Here is an 18294-nt window from a genome sequence, read left to right on the forward strand (position 1 = left end):
TAAATAACTATGAGAACTGAAAGAGGAGAAATATCTGACCGATGCAGAGACACAAAGGACAGAAGGAACGAGAGAGAGGACATTAGCGATTCAAAAATGCTTTTACACATCAATGAGCAAACAGAAGAAGTGAGCTAGGAGGTATGGAAGCATATAGCTGTGGACATAACACAGCTTCTAGCTACTTCTGTACAACTGGACTGCACTTCAAACTCCTCAGGGGCCGTATTCACCAACGATCTGAGAATACTCTACGAGAGCTCCTAAACAAATATCTAGTCCTAGCTTAGGAGTGATTTAGGAAACTTCTCAGAGCAACTTTGAGCGAGGAAGGGACAGAAACGTTTACCTTAGTGATTTGGTTGATCAAGAAAAGAAAAAATTGAAAAAGAAAAATGCACTCTTAGTGATGATGGGCATAGAAGGGACAGTGATATTGATAGGCTTCACAGACATAAAAACAAAGTACACAGTGCAATAACAAATTAGAAAGTTCAATACAGCCAAGAAATTGAAACATAGATAAAAGACAATGAATGAAAATCTTAAGAATAAATCAATAGATAAAAGCTTAAAACAAAAAGAAAAACTCTAATTAAAAGTCTAGTTTTTAAAAAAAAGGACACTTAAGTCATAGAAATATATGCATAGAATTTAGTCTCAGTTGAGTGGTGCAGAAATGAGTCCGAAAACCCGGAAATGAGTTAGCATATTAGCACTTCCGGTTCTCTAGTCTGGAGGTCAATGTTTTTTTTTTAATGGGTTTTTAATGAGATGCCTGAAATAAGGTCTGTGTTTTTTAACGTTTTGTTCTACGATATAAAATATGTCAGTAATTATCCCACTCGTGAATTTAGAAGCTGCTAACAAGTGGCTAGATGAGACTACAAAACAAGTTTCACAAGCGTGTCGGAGAACTACGGTGGCATTCAGGTAACATAAAAACATAAAAGGCTCTCTCTAGAGCCAGTGATCGGTTTTGTCCGTTCTGGGCTACTGTAGAAACATGGCAGAGCAACAAGAAGGGCTCATTCTAAGCTAACGAAAACACAACGATTCTTAGTTTCAGGTGATTATACACTACTGAAAGCATAGTTGTGAATATTATATTCCATTTCTGCTAATAGATCTTCCGAAATGTTACACACTGATCCTTTAAGCCTTTTAAAAGTCCTCCTCCCGACTCCTAACAGTATTTCACATTAGGAGCTCTCTTAAGATGCTTTGTGAATAACCTTTATCTTTACCAGGATCTAGTCTCAACTTTGAGGGAAAATTCTTAGAAAACGTCATAATTTTAACAGTTTTCTCAGAATTTCGTCCCAAGAAGAAACTCTTTGTACTCGGAAGCTTTATGAATATAGCCACAGTGAGTTAGGCATAATTAAAAAAAAAAAAAAAAAGGCTTTCAGAGCCATGATGAGGAGGATTTGTTACCGCCAAAATAAGCAAAAGCAATACCATAATCATGATGCATAAATCCATTTTAAGTACTTTTGTACATCGATGTATAATTCCCATAGCAGCTGATGTTGTACAAAAATGTGTTGAGAACCTTCCGATGTCAGTATCTGTTGAATTTATATACAATGTGGGTGTTGGTTTGTCTCTGTGTATTTCTTTTGGCTGAGGCGTTTTAAGTTATTACCTCCCTTTTTAAGCAATAGAAAAATGTATGTCACAACACATAAGCATGTGTATTTTCTTTGCATATTAACTTTCCTCACTGGATCAAAGTTTTGTCTACAATTCGTCGGTTATTCACGCTGAATTTTGTGTCTATGCACATGCCCGCACACACACACACACACAAGCAGCTGTATATGGTCTGTGACTGAAAGCTTCCAGAGCAAGTTGTGTGTCTCTCTGAATGAGTTATGAACATATGTGGAAAAAAAAGTGTGTGTGCGTGCTCCAGCCAGACACACGGACGTCTGCCCATTAAGACACAGACCCATCATAACATACACAAACACACACACACAGAGATATGAACATGTGCATGCTACGTACAGTACGTGAGAAGACACACGTGCTGGCGTGCGTGTGCACGCACACACACACACACCTGCTGGTGAGGAGATGGGCCCACAGTGATAAATTGTGGAATGCTATCTGTTATGTGTATGAATGATGAATGTAGTAAAGTGAGCCGTGGAAAAAGCCTTCTCTGACAAGTTAATCTCCAATAAATTCTCCAGACTTCAACATTAAGGAGAGAGAGCGAGAGAGAAAGAGAGAGAGAGAGGAGTAAAGAAAAAAAACAGAGGAGGGGGACTTTTTAGGGGAAATAATTTAATTGTTTGGTACCAAGAATCCTATTTCAGAAGTTTGAACATGAATGATTGCAATAAAAAAAGAAGTACAGGACTGTTTGTGCTTGAAAAAATATTAATCTTAGTGTGTGTGTGCGTGTGTAATTGTCCAGTACGCTGGTTCATTTAGGCAGTATGAAGCCCTGTGGTTGGGAGCCTGTGATGTATGGTGTAATCATGCTGTCTGATCAGTCAGGCCTCCAGCCGAGGGTGAGGCCCTTCGATGGCGCTGGAGGAAACAGACGCTCTCTCTCATTGTAAAAAGATATATGCTTGGATATATCAAATTTCTAATAATTTCCAACCTCTCCCATTGTCTGCGAGCGTATATGCACACAGACGTGTATGTTCAGTTGATGGAAACTACCAATTACATATACGTATCTTTGACCATGAGGGGGCAAAGATCAGGAGGTCCCTTACACAACATGAAGGTTGTGTAACCAAAAAACAATGAAAGTCGTCCTTTGGTTGGTTGTGATGATATTTATTATTGAATAAATTAAATTAATTTAGTATCATCCATTTCATGACATAACATTACGAAATATGTGTGTACGAGTACAGTGTCTGACGTCAGCATTAGGGGGGAAACCCTTTGTCTAGAGTAAACAAACTATCTAAACTAACCTAAGTGAGATTACAATTAATGATTCCTTCTGCAGGTTAATGATCATTGCTGTATTTTAAATATTTTCTAACTGTTGGACATCCTGTTCATTCTTTGTCATTACCGTTTACCGTCAAAGCTTTCTGTGTAGAGGGGATTTCCTCTTGAGGTTTCCTCCACTTTTTAGGCTTGGACATGACCAGAGATTCACTTTGGTCCAGACTGAAATATCTCAACAACTACTGAATAGATTTCCATGAAATTTGGTAGATACCTTTATGGTTCCCAGACGAACTATCCTAATGAATTTGGTAATCCCTTGACTTCTCCTCCAGCGCCACCATGAGGTTGACTTTTGTGGTTTTGAGTGGCATACTTCATCAGCAACTTGATTGGATTGCCATTCAAATTTGGTGCACGTCAACAAAAAGCCAATAGGATTTTTCCATTGGGTTTCGGATTGTTTGGCAAACACATGTTTATGATACTTACACGTTTTGTTCAGCAAGATAACCTCCGTAAATGAACACCACTTTTATGATTTTTGAAGTGTGAATGTCGGCGTGATGGCGTTTTATAGTCTCATTTAGCCACTTGTTGACAACCGCCTTTTTTTAAGACACATAGAGGCTTCAAAATTCCCGTGTGGGATATTTACTGACGTATTTTATATTGCAGAACAAACGTTAAAATCTCTAAAGCTTGTGTTAACCATAGACCTTATTTCAAGCATCTAATTAAAAACCCATTGACTTTGAGATGGGGAAACCGGAAGTGCTAAAACGCTAACTCATTTCCGGGTTTTAGGACTCATTCCTGTAACACTCTGTTATACCTACTAAACATGAACATGTGAGCTTGTTAGCATTTAGTTCAAAGCACTGTGGTGCACAAGTACAGGCTCACAGAGCCCCTAGCATGGCTGTAGACTATTAGTCTTGTTTCCTTAAATGCTTACATAACTTTTCTTTTTCCTCATCCTCTTGATGAGATCTTGAGCTTGGTCTGGACTATATGCTGTTGTAAACCTCTAATGCCCTTTGACACATTGTATGTGATAATGGATTATATAAATAAACATGACTTGCTCCAGCCACCAGCCAAATTCTGGTTGAAACAGCAAATTTTGGCAGATCACCAAACGCCACCTGGAGGTCTTACATTCTCGGTGGCTTGTTGATGAACTAGTCAAAAGGGATTTTCCAGCGCCTCTGACCTGCAGGCAGGAAAAGAAAGTTTCCTCATGTGCCAGCATCAAAGAACATTATGGCATCATCTCATTTGCGATGATTTGGCGGAAACTGAAATAACGAGCATCTTAAAAACAAACCGTCTATTCTCCCGTCCGGGCTGTCTGTTTTTGAGCGCATGTTTGTATGCATCTGTGAGTGCATGCATTCTAAACAGGCCTAACTAATCATCCCAGGTCCCAACTCAGAAAACGGCCTCTAATCCACTTCCTTTTGAGACAAAGAAGCGGGAGAGTTACGCAAGGCCTGCGATTGATCGGCGGCACTAACGTGGAACGACCTCTTGACATCTGGCTTCTAAAGCTGGATGGCTCCTCTTCAAATGCTCCTCGAAACAAACGCGAACATGCACAAACTGAAAAGCAATCACACTCATAGTGCGCATGCAGCCGTGCCTCAATTTATGTTAAGTGCACAAATATGCATGTGCACACCCGCAAACAGGAATCCAAACAGACTTGAAGGGGGACACAAAATACAAGTCCATATCATTAGGACTGTGTTGCACAACACTGTCAAGGTAACTGCAAAAACAAACACTTATTAGGTATGCTGTCATGTTACTCCAGTTAAAACCACAGAACACAAGCACCGCGGGACCAAGAGCTTGATTCCAGGCTAAGCCGAGTGCAGGCTGTGGAGAATCAAAGAGCACGGAAATAATTTTGACTTTACTATAATAAACAGGCCCTCTCAGCTGAGGAACGCTGTCATTGTTGGTGAGAAGCAATTAGAGGTCCAAGTCGAGCCACTTCAGTCGAGACATCGGGGGTCAAGAGTGTTTTAAGAACACTGTTAATATACCTTTCGCTTCACTCCTAATGGCAGGAGGTTAAAGGCAAACAAAGCTGCCACTCTGAAAACTTCGAAAGCACTTTGCCCCAAATCAAGTCTTAAGACAATGAGACAAAGTGAGTTCGGAGGAAGCCAGTTCATCATCGAGAATAGATTTTCTAGAGACCAGAAAAACAGACACCACTTCTTCAACGGAAGAACAAAGACGACTGTATGTTTCTTAGATAAGAAAAAGTTGTATGCGTCTTGATCCACCTGCTCCTCAGACTGGCATTTTCCCCTTTAATTCTTAACAGAATGATGTGCCGCACATAAGAGACTCGCTCTTTTAAAATCACTTCAGTAAGGAAATAACACATTGGGAAATAAGCTCCTTTTGCTTTCTTGTCAAGAGTTAGGTGAGAGGATTGATGTCACTCTAGTACGCTTTAAAATTAAGCTCCAATCATTAGCTACCTTAGCTTAGCATAAAGACTGGAACCAGGGGGAAGCAGCTGAACTGGGTCTGTTCAAAAGACAAAAAAAATCCTCTTACCAGCTCCTCCAAAACTCACAAATACCCTTTTCCCATCAAAATTAGGACGTATATGCAGGTTTTTTAAACACGGGAAAAACCGCTAAAGATAGGCGAAGGACTCCTTTCCCATTGTGAGAATGCCGAGCTGTTGTCCTGGCCTTTCTGTTTTTCTTTCTGTCATGTTCGATATCATTCGGTTGGCACCGGAAGCAGGGATAGTAAACCGTGAAAATGCGATGGTTCTTTTTTTTTTTTTATATCTGTTACTTATTCAGTCTCTCTTTCAAACTCTCAAACCAGATTTGGTGATTGTTGGAACAGTGGAAAGACTAATAAAGACGGCTCTGAAAGATTTATTTTGTTTCTGTCAAGTAAGAATGGTGTGTTTCAATCATATTAATTGAATGTTTCGTATGTTAATAAATCAGAATAATTGTCCAAATCCATGTTGATTTGATTTATTTTATATTCACTTCAATGCGTCACATAACATCGCGCTGGAAAAAGGGCTTGTCCACTCGGGTGTCATGTTTCCATTTCTGCCGATTGGAGACGATAAATACCTGTGATATGGCAGTCATTTGTCCTGGGAATGAATGCCGATTGTAACCTATCCCACTAAAGACAAAAAACAGATCTTAGTGGGTGTTAGTGAGTTTTTTTGTCCCTTGGGAAAAGGGGCTTATTTAACACGTTACATCTTGTCGGTATAATCTGTACAAAAGCAAATTGTAAAAATAATAATTTGTGGTTTTACGGTGGTTATGCGCTGGTCTATTTCATTGCCGGGTGCAGTGACTTCTCTGTCTTGACGTTTCTGTGAGGCTGCCAAGCGAGGTGGATTTTTTTTTTTTTTTACCTCTGGGTAGCGCCAGGCTAGCTGTTTCTATAGTGACTGTTGTGCAGATGATGTAGAGCACTGTTTAGATTCCAAACAAAGTGCCAGGTTAACACACCCTCCCTCTCCCCATGGTGGCACACAGCTGTTATCACTGCCTAGTGTTGAGCATTACATGAAATTTGATCAATACTATCAAAATACAGAGAACAAAAGCAAGTAAAGAAAAAAAAAAAAATTATGCTGCATATTCAAATTTGCAATATGCTGTGCTGGCTCTTCAGGGTATTTGATTTAAAGGTTTGCAAATGGGCTTGATTGTGGTGTAAAAACATCATCACTCAGTTTTGCCAAACACACACAGACGCACGCACCGACACGCACACGGAGGGCCACCATGCAAGCAGAGAGACTGCGCGCCGAGCCAGCACAGCATTAACGGTCTGATTTATACCACAGACAAAACTTGTTTTCGAAGATCGCTCTTCACACAAATATGCCGCGGAGCGCAGCTGGAAGCCATCACTCCGCCGCAGAAATCAAACGTGGTGGGATTAGCCATCCCGAAATGTATTTTCTAACGCAAATCCCAGAGTAAACAGAGAGTAGAGGAATGAGACGATGACAAGGAGGTTGGCAACAAACTGTTAAGAGTCCTTTGAACGTTTGTACCAGATCAGGCGTTTGATGTTGATACAGAGAGATGAGAGAGTCAGCAATGAAAAAAAAAAAAGAGAGGGTAGAAAGTGCCAGGCCGGGTACAAGGTGTAGTCGGCACCATTTGAAGTGGTTTCTCCGACACAGCCAAAGAAGGAAGCGGAGAAGAGAGGAGAGCAAACAACGCGAAAGTGTGAGAAATCCTGGGAACTGTACTGAATGGATATCAACACCAGCCACCCGCCAAGGATAGTGTTTTCATTAACATGGGATTTCCAACATGGAAGTTCTGATTCCAGCACGGCAAAGAGCGCGGGCCCCTCCCTTTCTCTCTAAATCCATCTCCCGAGTTAAGCCTGCCCTGGCTAGATAACGTAACTCAGCTGATTGCTATCGCTGCGGTGTTATTACGTTTTGGATTTAGCAGGTGGACGGCACTGATGGATACAGTAGATACCATTCAACTCTTCCAGACACAACCTGGAATGTTATAGCACAGTACGTTGATCTTTAAATCGCCATATGCAAGAGGATATTAACAATTTCTAAAAACGGTGCAATATCCTGCGTCAGTAAGTGTTAACATCTGACACGTATAAACATTTTGCACCTTTAATGTCACACATTAGAGTGATCCTGTACTAATGATTTGAGAGATCCAATTCTGCACACTTTCACATGCACTCAAATGACACAAACTAATCAGGTTACACCGTTTTTTAAGCAGCTCATCAAAAACTCAGGCTGTTATATATATAATAATATCAGCTACAATACACAAAGTGGTTCTGTCATATTTTCCCTCTTGCACAACCTCAACACAACCTCAGGAGAGGGGTGTAATTTGTAATTCATGCTGAAAAAAGGTGCTACTTTCACTGTACATGCCAGTTACTTAGGAATATGGCTTACTGAGTTATGCCCAGCAAAAATAATGAGACGCTTTGCTTACTGTTCTGTGTCATATTGTTTTTTTATGCACCTTTGGTTTAACAAGGTGCATCTAATCTATATACAGTATAACCAAATGGTGACGACATGCAGTTTAAATGTCAAACTGACTGGTCTTCACGATGGACGTGATTTAAAGCAGGACTGTGTTACTTTTGAAAGAATAAAGTTGAATTTATTAGCAATAAAACGCACAATTTCTCAATTCAATACCCTCCAGCCTTACTTGGTCTAGTCTAGTATGACCAGTATTTTACGGTGGTGAATAGAGGTGTGGAAATTTCTCAATTCTAAGATTCTTATTATTCTTATTCTAACACGGACAATTCTGCATCGATGCAGTGACAGAACATAATCAGAAGTTTGATTTCATGTCAGCTCAGTGTGAGTCTTTACTGCGTTTTACTGTCATTAACTGTTGCGCTGGTTTCTCTCCTCTCTCCTCTGAGTGTCACCGAGGGGCGGTGCTTTGCACGAGCAGAGAGACGGTATTCAAACACTCTCGGCAGTCCGCTAACTCACAACCAATATTAGCTGCTCTGATTCAACAATGTTGGGATGAAAAAACCTTAATTTTTGGAGATTACAGCACATTTGCAATACACTGCAGAAGGATTTATGTTTTATTTTTGTAATGTTTATGTACTGAGGTGGGTCACACAGACACTGAAAAAGTAGCCATGTTCAGTAATAATACAGAAAATTGAGGATGCGATACATCAAGAATCGTTGACAGATGAATCGTAATTGTATCGAATCGTGAGACCAGTGAAGATTCACACCTCTGGTTACTGTTATATTAACAAACTTTATATAAATATTGCTGTATAAGGACTTTTTCCAGTCTGCTGACTTAATGACTCTTCTCCACTTGTGCTTCTGTTACATTAGTTTAGCCATTTAGCTTAATGCTAAGCAATACTCCTATACAGTCAGTTGTAGCCACAGTGACCACTGTTCAGCTAAAGTTACATTATAGTCTCACTTTAAAATGTAGCTCAAACAAAGCAAGTCCACTCATCCAAAACATGAATTTGATAAAGAATATGATGCACACAGAGTAAGCAGGAAATCTTTTCTGAACCAGAGATAAACCAAGATCATCTTTATCCGTAAAAAAGGAATATAAAATCACCCCTTGTTGCACACATGCCCAGCACCGTGTCTTACTCATGTCTGGGTAATCGCTCTCAGTAATGGTCCACAGATAAAAGCAGCATGTGATGACACTCACACTCACACACACACACACTCACACACACACACACTGGTCTTTCATCCACACTTCCTTTCTCTCTCTGCCCCTTTCACTCCCCTCTTCTTTATTAACTAGCTCAACCACTAAATAACTCCACTGCCAGTCCGCATTCAGAGACACGGACAAACAGAGAGAGCCGCTCTGATAAACACTCCAGTCTTCCATGAAGCAGGTTATTGGAAATAAAGTGCATGTGAAAAAGGCGTGAAGGGATGACAGAGAATAAATCTGCTCAGAAGCAGTAGATTTGACTTAGTCCAGGTGTGTATCACCGCTCCATTTGAAGGTAATGGGAAAAAAAAAATCATTACATTTCCATCAATCATTGATCTTCTAGATAAAAAAAATCTCCAGCTCGCTTTAAAGGGAGGTAACGGTTAATAATCTGAGGCGGAGGCAATTTGTGATGACTCTATTAAGTGATGTGATGGCAGAGTAAATGGGCAGCTGGTGACTGCAATGCCGAGGTCAAACCCTTTGACTTTTTCAAACTACACTAACAACGAGAGAAAGGATGCAGCATTTCCACAGCATGGTACGGCACGGCTCTACTCAACTCGCTCTTTTTTGGTTTCCCATTAGCAAAAGTTGTGGATAGTATCCAATACTTTTATTTGGTACCACCTCGGATCGAGGTTCCAGACGATACTAGAAGGTAGGCGCGCCGCGGTAGTTAGTGTTATAATTTCATTTGTCATTTTTTGCTTTTTTTTAAAGAAATAAAACCCATTTACTTAATTTTCGCTATCAGCGCCGTGCTATCAATACATAGTCGGACGATGGACGCTACAAACTGAAAGTGAAAGATTTCACACACACCGTGTGAGAGAGAGTTGACAGACGATGGCGGAGGATTTGGTATCGAAAATGAAAAGCAAAAGCACCTATTTGGCAATATTTTGGATTTAAACCCAATGCTATAAGGGAAACATAACGTTAAATGAGGCAATCGCCATGCCGACGACGAAGCCAGCCAGTGTTAAAGATCAAAGTAAGCGCTCTACATATAGTGAGTGTCATCGTTTCTTGTAAAATGTCCGGTGTAATCGGTAACACCGGTGTTGTAACCAGTTTATTAACCGGTGGGAAAATTTCCTCACCGTGACATCTCTAGTAGAAGGGGGAGTTAAATCACTGCAGACCACTGATTGGTCAGTGAGAATCGTCACTAGTGCGACACGGGACATCCGGCACAAACCTGCCATAAACAGCCAAGTTACAATCAATAGCAACAGCAATTTTTTTATTCACTCGACTCAGCTTTTAAAAAACTATGCCATACACTATGCCATACATTATGCCATACACTATGCCATACATTATGCCATACACTATGCCATACACTATGCCATACACTATGCCATACACTATGCCATACACTATGCCATACATTATGCCATACACTATGCCATACATTATGCCATACACTATGCCATACACTATGCCATACACTATGCCATACACTATGCCATACATTATGCCATACACTATGCCATACACTATGCCGTACAATTGTCGAAGTGCAGATATTCTTCTGTTTGTTTGCCAGTGAAAGGACTCAGTGTCGCGTTGAAGATGATGTCACGGCAGTTTCACGCGGCGTCGCTATGACGATCAGCTAAGAATCCCACCAACACTGAGGGGTTACTATCTGCAGAGGAAAAACGAAATAGAGAAAAGGACCTGGTACCAACAGTGAGTTGAGTCGAGTCGAGTCGAGTCGAGCCGAAACCTGCAGTGAAAATGAGGCGTTAAGAGAGTTAGTAAGTTTGTGGAAGCAAAAGGGAAGAACGGAGGAAGCGATTATGATGGAGGTGCAGAAAGACCAACACACAACAATCATTAACTAAAGAGAGCAAAGAGAGAAATAGAGGGACAAAGAGAAAGAGGGAGAATCTGTTACGTGGCTCTTACTCAGTACTTCATCCATGGTCCATGTGTTGTCTATTACCTCCTGCTTCTTTGTTTCTGCCCTACTTCCAGCGCACATACCCGCCGTGCCAACAACACGCCAGCCAAATTAATAGGAAATACACACACACACACACACACACACACACATACACATACACATACACACACACACATACACATACACATACACACACACACACACACACACAAACACACTGGAGTGAGTGCCAGCATCCTTGCTCCAAGCTGGCGTGAGTACAACACACTGTTGCTTATCCAGTCAGAGCTTCCACCAGAGGCTATTTTCCAATCAAATCAAAAGAAGGGCTTAGCAGGTAGGCCCGGGTCTTTGTCTGCGGAGCTGGATGGATGAAACAGACACTATGAGAATGTCCTCGGTGCTTTCTTAGTTGCTTTAATCCAGTGTTGGGCGGTCACTGTAATCCGCTCACTTGGATAACATAATTACATTACAAAAACAAAGTTGCTAATCAGACAAGGAGATTATTATCAAATTACAACAAAGAGAAAAAAAAAAAAAATCATGCGGTGGATCTGAGCGCATGTTTGTTGTCGAGTGTGGTCGAGAGAAAGCCGGCTCGACGCAAAGCTGCACATTACGTGTCCAGTGGAAAAGCAGGCAAGTGCATTTTTTGGCAAAAACATAAAAAAATCTGTGGCGGTTTAGCCCACAAAAACACATAAGAATACATAAGCCTTAAAAAGTCAGCCTAACATGAGTTTGTAGGCAACCAGAGGTTCTCATTACAAACCCACATGATATGAAACATCCCCTCAATAGAACACATATTGTCTGCATGTCTCAATTACAGCCTGAATTCCTCCACACACACACACACACACGCACATGGAAATAAGCGAGATGCTTGTGTGTGTATTTATTTACTCAGATCAATGCCGGTAAAGATAACTAATAACTCATATTTATGCGAGATGGTTAGTGCAGTATGAGAACGACAAGGACTTAAACTTCACACACAGGCTTAGCCCAACTCTTCCATTTCCATTAAACAGAACCTGCTGTGTGTGTGTGTGTGTGTGTATGTGTGTGTGTGTGTGCATATGTACAAGTGTATTTGGGCTTGGCCGGGCAGCGGAGCTCTCTCAGGTTACACACACACACAGGAAGGCTCAGAGCAATAACAAAGGCCTTTCAAAGGAACCCTCAGCAGGTTAAGATAAAATGTTTTCGCTCAAACTGATAAAAAGCATCTGCAGCTTAAATGAACAGGCGCTGGTATCAGTGGCACGGTATGCACCGCCGCAGATCGGCCGGCACTGATTAAAACAGACACCGGGCTGTCTCTCTTTTTACACACAACGGTGCCAACAGCGAGTGTGTGTTTCTGTTCTGTGTGTGTGTCCGGCCTGGTAATGACAGAAGCACCTGTGAGGTTTAGTTCCAGCTCTAAATCCATAGCCTGCCAATAATGTCCACAGTGAGAAACAGGAAACGGATAGTGTGTTATTGAGCAGTCCACTTGTTCCTTTAGGAGCACCACTCTCATTACTCTCCTCCACCTCAAATCACCTGTAACTGCTGCATGTATAAAGCCTGCATCGCTTATGAGCTTTTAAGTGGTGTGTGTGTGTGTGTGTGTGTGTGTGGCTTTGTACAACATTACTTCTTCATAACCACACAGGGTGACCAAGACCACATTCTTATTTACAGCGATGCCTCAGAGGGAGAAGAATCATGGCAGGAATGTGTGTATGTGTGTGTGTGGGGGGTCATATTTACGCACGGTCATGCTAACATCTGTGCTGTCACTTCAGCGTGTGCTCATACTGTACGACCGTACCACCGGGTGACGATTTAAACCAACTTTAAATTATGACTTTTAAGACCTGATTTATGGCAGTTAAAATGAAATACAAGCCTGCATTCCATACAAGTGGAAGAAATATGAAATTGGAAACAATTGCATGCCTACTACCAGCATGGTGGCCTCCTTGATGGCTTTTACCCAAAAGGAACATAGTGCCACCAACATAGTGCAAAAGGAAAATTCTGCTTTTATACAACTATGGTCTATTGTGGCCATCATTTCTATCACTTATTATTAAATCATACTCACCGAATTAACTGCAGGTAACAGAAAGGTTGTAAACAAAACATAAAACCAAAGTTGCACAGGAAAACGGTGTGCATGGACAACTACAATAAGCAGGTTTCCCGCAGAATGTTATGGTAGAGGTGCCCGGTGCATGCCTGAAATAAAAATCTCCTCTTTAACGTCAGAAGAAATGGCTGTTTTTTGTGAAATATAATATTAAGCTTCTTAAAGGGGAACTAATCTCAGTTTCAAAATGCATACTTGTTATTCCTATGGTTTAAGACAGTCCAAGAAATATTAGTAAACATGAACAACTCTCTCCCAAAATCCATAAACTAGAGTGCTAAAACTCAAAAAGTCTGGAGCTGCTCCATAGACAATGAATAGGGAGAGATGTTCTAGATGACACTGACAGTACCCGGGGGAACGTTCTGAGTATATGGGAACATTTTCTGTTTCCTAACTGACAACACTACAATAATACAATAATAAAGCTCATTTGGGTAAAAAGAAGAAAAACAAACATTCTGTGGCTCCATAAAATCAGTCTGTCATTCATTGTCAATGGAGCAGCTCCAGACATTGTACCAAACATTTGAGACTTACTTCTCTGGTTTCTGGCTTTGAGAGAGAGTGTCTCATGTTCACAAATACTGATTGAACTTTCCTAGGCCATGGACATAACATAGTGGAATTCTTCATTTAGGTGGTGTTCCCCTTTAAGCTTCAGGCGAATGTGCAGCGGCGCTATATCATAACAAAGACAACATATTTAATGAGTGAGGCGACTGTTTAAACCATCATCTGGTAACTAGATTGATAACAAAACGAGACGCATCAGGATCTGTCTGATTCAGCTCAGCAGGTGATTGATCAATCACATCGTGTTGCTTCGTAGTAGCTTACCACCTTTGCTAACCAATTTCTTGGGGGAAACCGTGTAAAGTAATATAGGTCGAATTTGATCCAGGAATTATTATTATTACCAATAGGAAAGATTGCCAAAGCTAATGAAGTAAGACTAGATACTACAATTTCCATTCACTGTATATATTTTAGACCTTTTTCTGGATCTACAGACACCCTTGAAGTCGCATCTCACCTGGAAGCCCTGGATGCGAGCCAGGTAGTCCAGCTGCTGTGCAGGCTGCACCGAGATGCCGCAGGGCAGGGTAGAGTTCTTCCCCTTCATGGATAGGGAGGCGTCGCCCGTGGGCGACTGACCGTTGAGCAGCAGCTCCCTGGCCATGGTGGCGGTCGGGCTGGGTGAGGAGCCGGAGCTGCTGTAGTACGGAGGGTGTCCAGGTGGCAGCGGGGCAGAGCAGGGCCCCATGTCTTTGGATGTCATGTAGTTGACGGAGCCGCCGCCGCTGTTGCTGCCGGGGCCCGGAGCGCTGCCCCCCTGCTTCCTGCTGGCCTCCATCTCCTGGTAAACGTCGGGGCTGAGGTGGAGCAGACCCTTCTGGGCTGGAGGGGTCAAGGGAGAGGGGGAGGAGAGAAAAGTGGAACAAAATAAGGGTTGGTTGGATGAATGGATAAATGGATGAAGATGAGGAGTGGAGGAGCAGATAGAGATGTAATGGGCAGAAACAGTGTTGATGTATAGATGAGGTCACAAGGTTTAGAGAGGAGCAGAAAGGGACAAAGGTAGGAGATTGTTGGACAGAGATGAGAGAAAAATGTTATTATGGCTCTCATTATTAGCCGTTGAAATGATTTGCACACTCATACACTACAGGACAATGCCAGGGTGTGTGTGTGTGTGTGTGTGTATGCGTGTGTGTCTAACCATGTCCATTTGTGTGTGTGTGCTGGCTCCCAAAACTGGCATCCCATCGCCGAACGCAGATGACAGTTTCATGTGGTTTGGCAGTTCCGAGCACTATCAAAGTGTCTGCTGGGAAACACACACACAGCCTCTTTCTTTCTCACTCTCAAACACAAACACACAGACACAAACGGAGCATCTACCAATATCAACAAAGCGGTTATGACTTCATCATTGATGGGAAACAGCGCTGTCAGCTAACCGGCATCCCGCTTCAACTTGTCTTCAAACGCGGACCCAACAGAACTCAGAAGCCGGTTCGGCCTCAGATCAAGGTTCTTTGTGAGAATACTTCGGAAGGAAGTAGAGGAAGCGTCCCGATCTATTTGGATCTGAGAGGCCCGAGGCGACTCTGACCAGCTTTTCTGTAACAGGACGCAGCTCGACCCAGATACGCTGCGGACCTAGCCAGCTGAGCACAACAGCGCTCCAAGACTATGTTCCGATTCCAGACCATTTGAATGTCGTTCGTTTATGTTGGCTTCCCCCTGCGCTCTGACATCACTGTCCTGAAATGGTCGTGACAGGTGGAAGGAGGAAACACCAACACTTTGTGGCTGCGATGAAAGCGAGAGACAGGAATGTGAAAAAAGATGCGAAAGGGAGAGAGAAAAGGATAAAAGAGAAGGATGAGCTTTGGAGCCAGTACAGATGGAAGAGGAGGTGGGGATGAGTGGATGTGAAAACCATGCGGAGCCTCCGAAGCCCAGCCAAGGTCACCAGAGACAGGAAGACCAGCTGTGTGTGTGTGCGTACGTCTGTGTGCGCTTGTTTGTGTGTGCGCACGGGCCAACAGCTGGGGGAAAGCGCTGGAGTGAGCGCATGACTGACAGGCCACTTCCTGTTTGAGTTAACATTACCATCACACACACACATACAAAGAAAGAAGAGTTCTGCGCACTTGTAGCTTCGCTCTTGTCTAAAGTTTCTGAGACCCTGCAGACAGTTATTTCCCATTATGAACAATGAAGGTCCTTTCCAGAGGAGCAGCAAAGCCGAAGGAAACAGCAATGAAATCCAGGACTTATTACTCATACTACAACAAACTGCCCCATGCCAGCAATGACACAACTGTTAGGATTTTTCGCCCCCCCCCTCCCAATCATGATGACAACTTTAATTAGAATTTACGCAAGTAAAACTCGCAGGCCTGCACATTCTGAGTGGATCACAAAAAATGAAAGGTGTTAGCCAACATGACATCAGCTGTGGACAAAGAATATTGTGTTGGAGGGGGGGTGGGTGGGGCGCGAGCTGGGAAGGGGGCAGCGAATGTAATCCATGTGAGTGTGTGTGATTGTCTGCTCTAAGTGTGCGTGGGCGTGCCTGCGAGGATGTTTGCATGTTTGCATGTGATTGAGTGCTCGAAGCTGGTGTCAGATGGCAAGCGAGAGAGCGTGAGAGCAAGAAAGAGCAAGAGTGAGACAAAGGAGGAGAGACAGTTAAGAGAGGAGAAGAAGTAAGAGTGACGGAGTGCGTTTGTGCGTGAGGATGCTGGGTAGAGATTGTGAAATTGTGTACATGAAGTTTGGGGAAAGGGGAGAAGCACAGTGAGGCTGAGGAGTAGAGGGGGGGGGGAATGAGAAAGAGTAAGGGAGAGTGTGTTTGTGGTGCTGCTTCCAGGCAGTTTCGGAGGGGTCCCACCCAGACTCGGCGTCCGGTGGGCCAGGGGAGCGCTGGAGGGAAGCCAGAGCCAAGCATGAGACTGATCGAAAACAGATAGGGCCAGAGCCCGCCGCTATAAATCACCACGGTGGAGCAAGACCTTCGCATAGTTCACACATGCACAGACACACACACACACACACACACATATGCACAGCAGGAAATGAAATGTGGCAACTCGAGTGAAAAGCCCTGCTGCAATACCCATGGGAATAGAAGGGAGAAAAATCACTCTCTTCTTACTTCTTTTTCTTCTTTCTTTTTACACTCCCTTCCTGTCTCTAAGCCACCCTGTTTGTTGCAGCGTTGCATCCCACAGATCACACAACACAGAGGACACAACCACACACACAATGAGCGCTTCTGGGTGCCTGAGGTGTGTGTGTGTGTGTGTTTCATGTAGAAGAGCAAGAATGGAAGGACAGAGCGCTATAGCCTGTGACACATTTACCTATTTTCTTCCACTTTGCTTTACATAATGCAGCGATGCTCTTTATGTGGAGTATAGCTGGCCAATGACAGCTGTGTAGGTGTGTAGAGAACAGTTTGTATGTTTTCTCAGGTACAACCAACCACTATGATACAGTTAACCCATTTTTTGGATGTTAATATACCACATTTAGAGCTGCAACGATTAATCGATTAGGTGTCAACTATTACGTCAATCGCCAACTATTTTGATAATCGAATAATCGGTTTTAGTAATCTTTTAAGAAAATAAATTCTCTGATTCCAGCTTCTTAAATGTGAATATTTTCTGGTTTCTTTACTCCTCTATGACAGTAAACTGAATATCTTTGAGTTGTGGACAAAACAAGACATTTGAGACATATCAAACACACATTCATCACATCACACCCTTTTGTTATACTATTTATAGACAATGTTTTTTACATAGCCATTGAGCATGACAGTCTGTAAGTGAATCTTTGTTGTAGTTTTTAATGTCGCTGGTGGAGTCCGCCTTTCCCGTGCAGGATTTAAATGCATTTTAAACGTCATTATCGCAGTCGATCATGTTAAAACCTACTTCCTGTTACCACCACTAATCTCAGGTGTCTGCAAAATCAACCAGGACTGAAATCTAAAGGTTTATAACCAGTGTTTTATTGCCCTCTCCAGTTGCACCTATCGCCAGCATCACTGAAGGGCGTGGTTGGGTGTGCACTGCTGAATCTGCAACCACACCCAACAATGATGTCACAGTGTCCTGACACGCCCTGGAGTGCACTTTACACTACCGCAGCAAGGTGAGAAGCTAAACCACTTGAAAAAACAAAAACAAGATTGTCACCTGTTTCAACTTGAACTTTAAAATCCCTGTAAACTTGTATTTATTAGTGGAAAGGAACTTAGCTGTGAAACAGCTCCTGTAATTTAAACACTTGTAAAGTTTGTCACGAGCTGACAAACAATTCTCTTTTTGTTTTCACTAAAATCATCCCTGATGCCAGAGAGCTTATTTTTAACTGAGTACGCTGCAATTCTGCAAACTGATTCCCACTTCTATTCAATAAACTGCACAGTCAATCAAAACAACGGACAAACCAGAACCATCTTCCATTCAGCACTCAGAGACACGCAGAAAACTGGGACCAGCTGTATCTGTTTAAATGAG

The 18294-nt window shown here is 42.4% G+C and overlaps 1 protein-coding gene across 5 annotated transcripts in view; it reads right to left on the bottom strand.

Annotated features, from left to right (window-relative positions):
• Nucleotides 1-18294, bottom strand: part of stau2 (staufen double-stranded RNA binding protein 2) — a 100806-nt gene that overhangs the window by 30803 nt on the left and 51709 nt on the right. For all 5 annotated transcript variants that reach the window (XM_074621322.1, XM_074621318.1, XM_074621319.1 and 2 more), the window contains exon 12: nt 14286-14650. In XM_074621322.1, coding sequence (XP_074477423.1) covers nt 14286-14650 — 365 coding nt within the window. The remainder of the gene's footprint in view (nt 1-14285; nt 14651-18294) is intronic.

Source organism: Sebastes fasciatus, chromosome 21, assembly GCF_043250625.1.
Source record: "Sebastes fasciatus isolate fSebFas1 chromosome 21, fSebFas1.pri, whole genome shotgun sequence".
In the NCBI taxonomy this organism is placed as follows: domain Eukaryota; kingdom Metazoa; phylum Chordata; class Actinopteri; order Perciformes; family Sebastidae; genus Sebastes; species Sebastes fasciatus.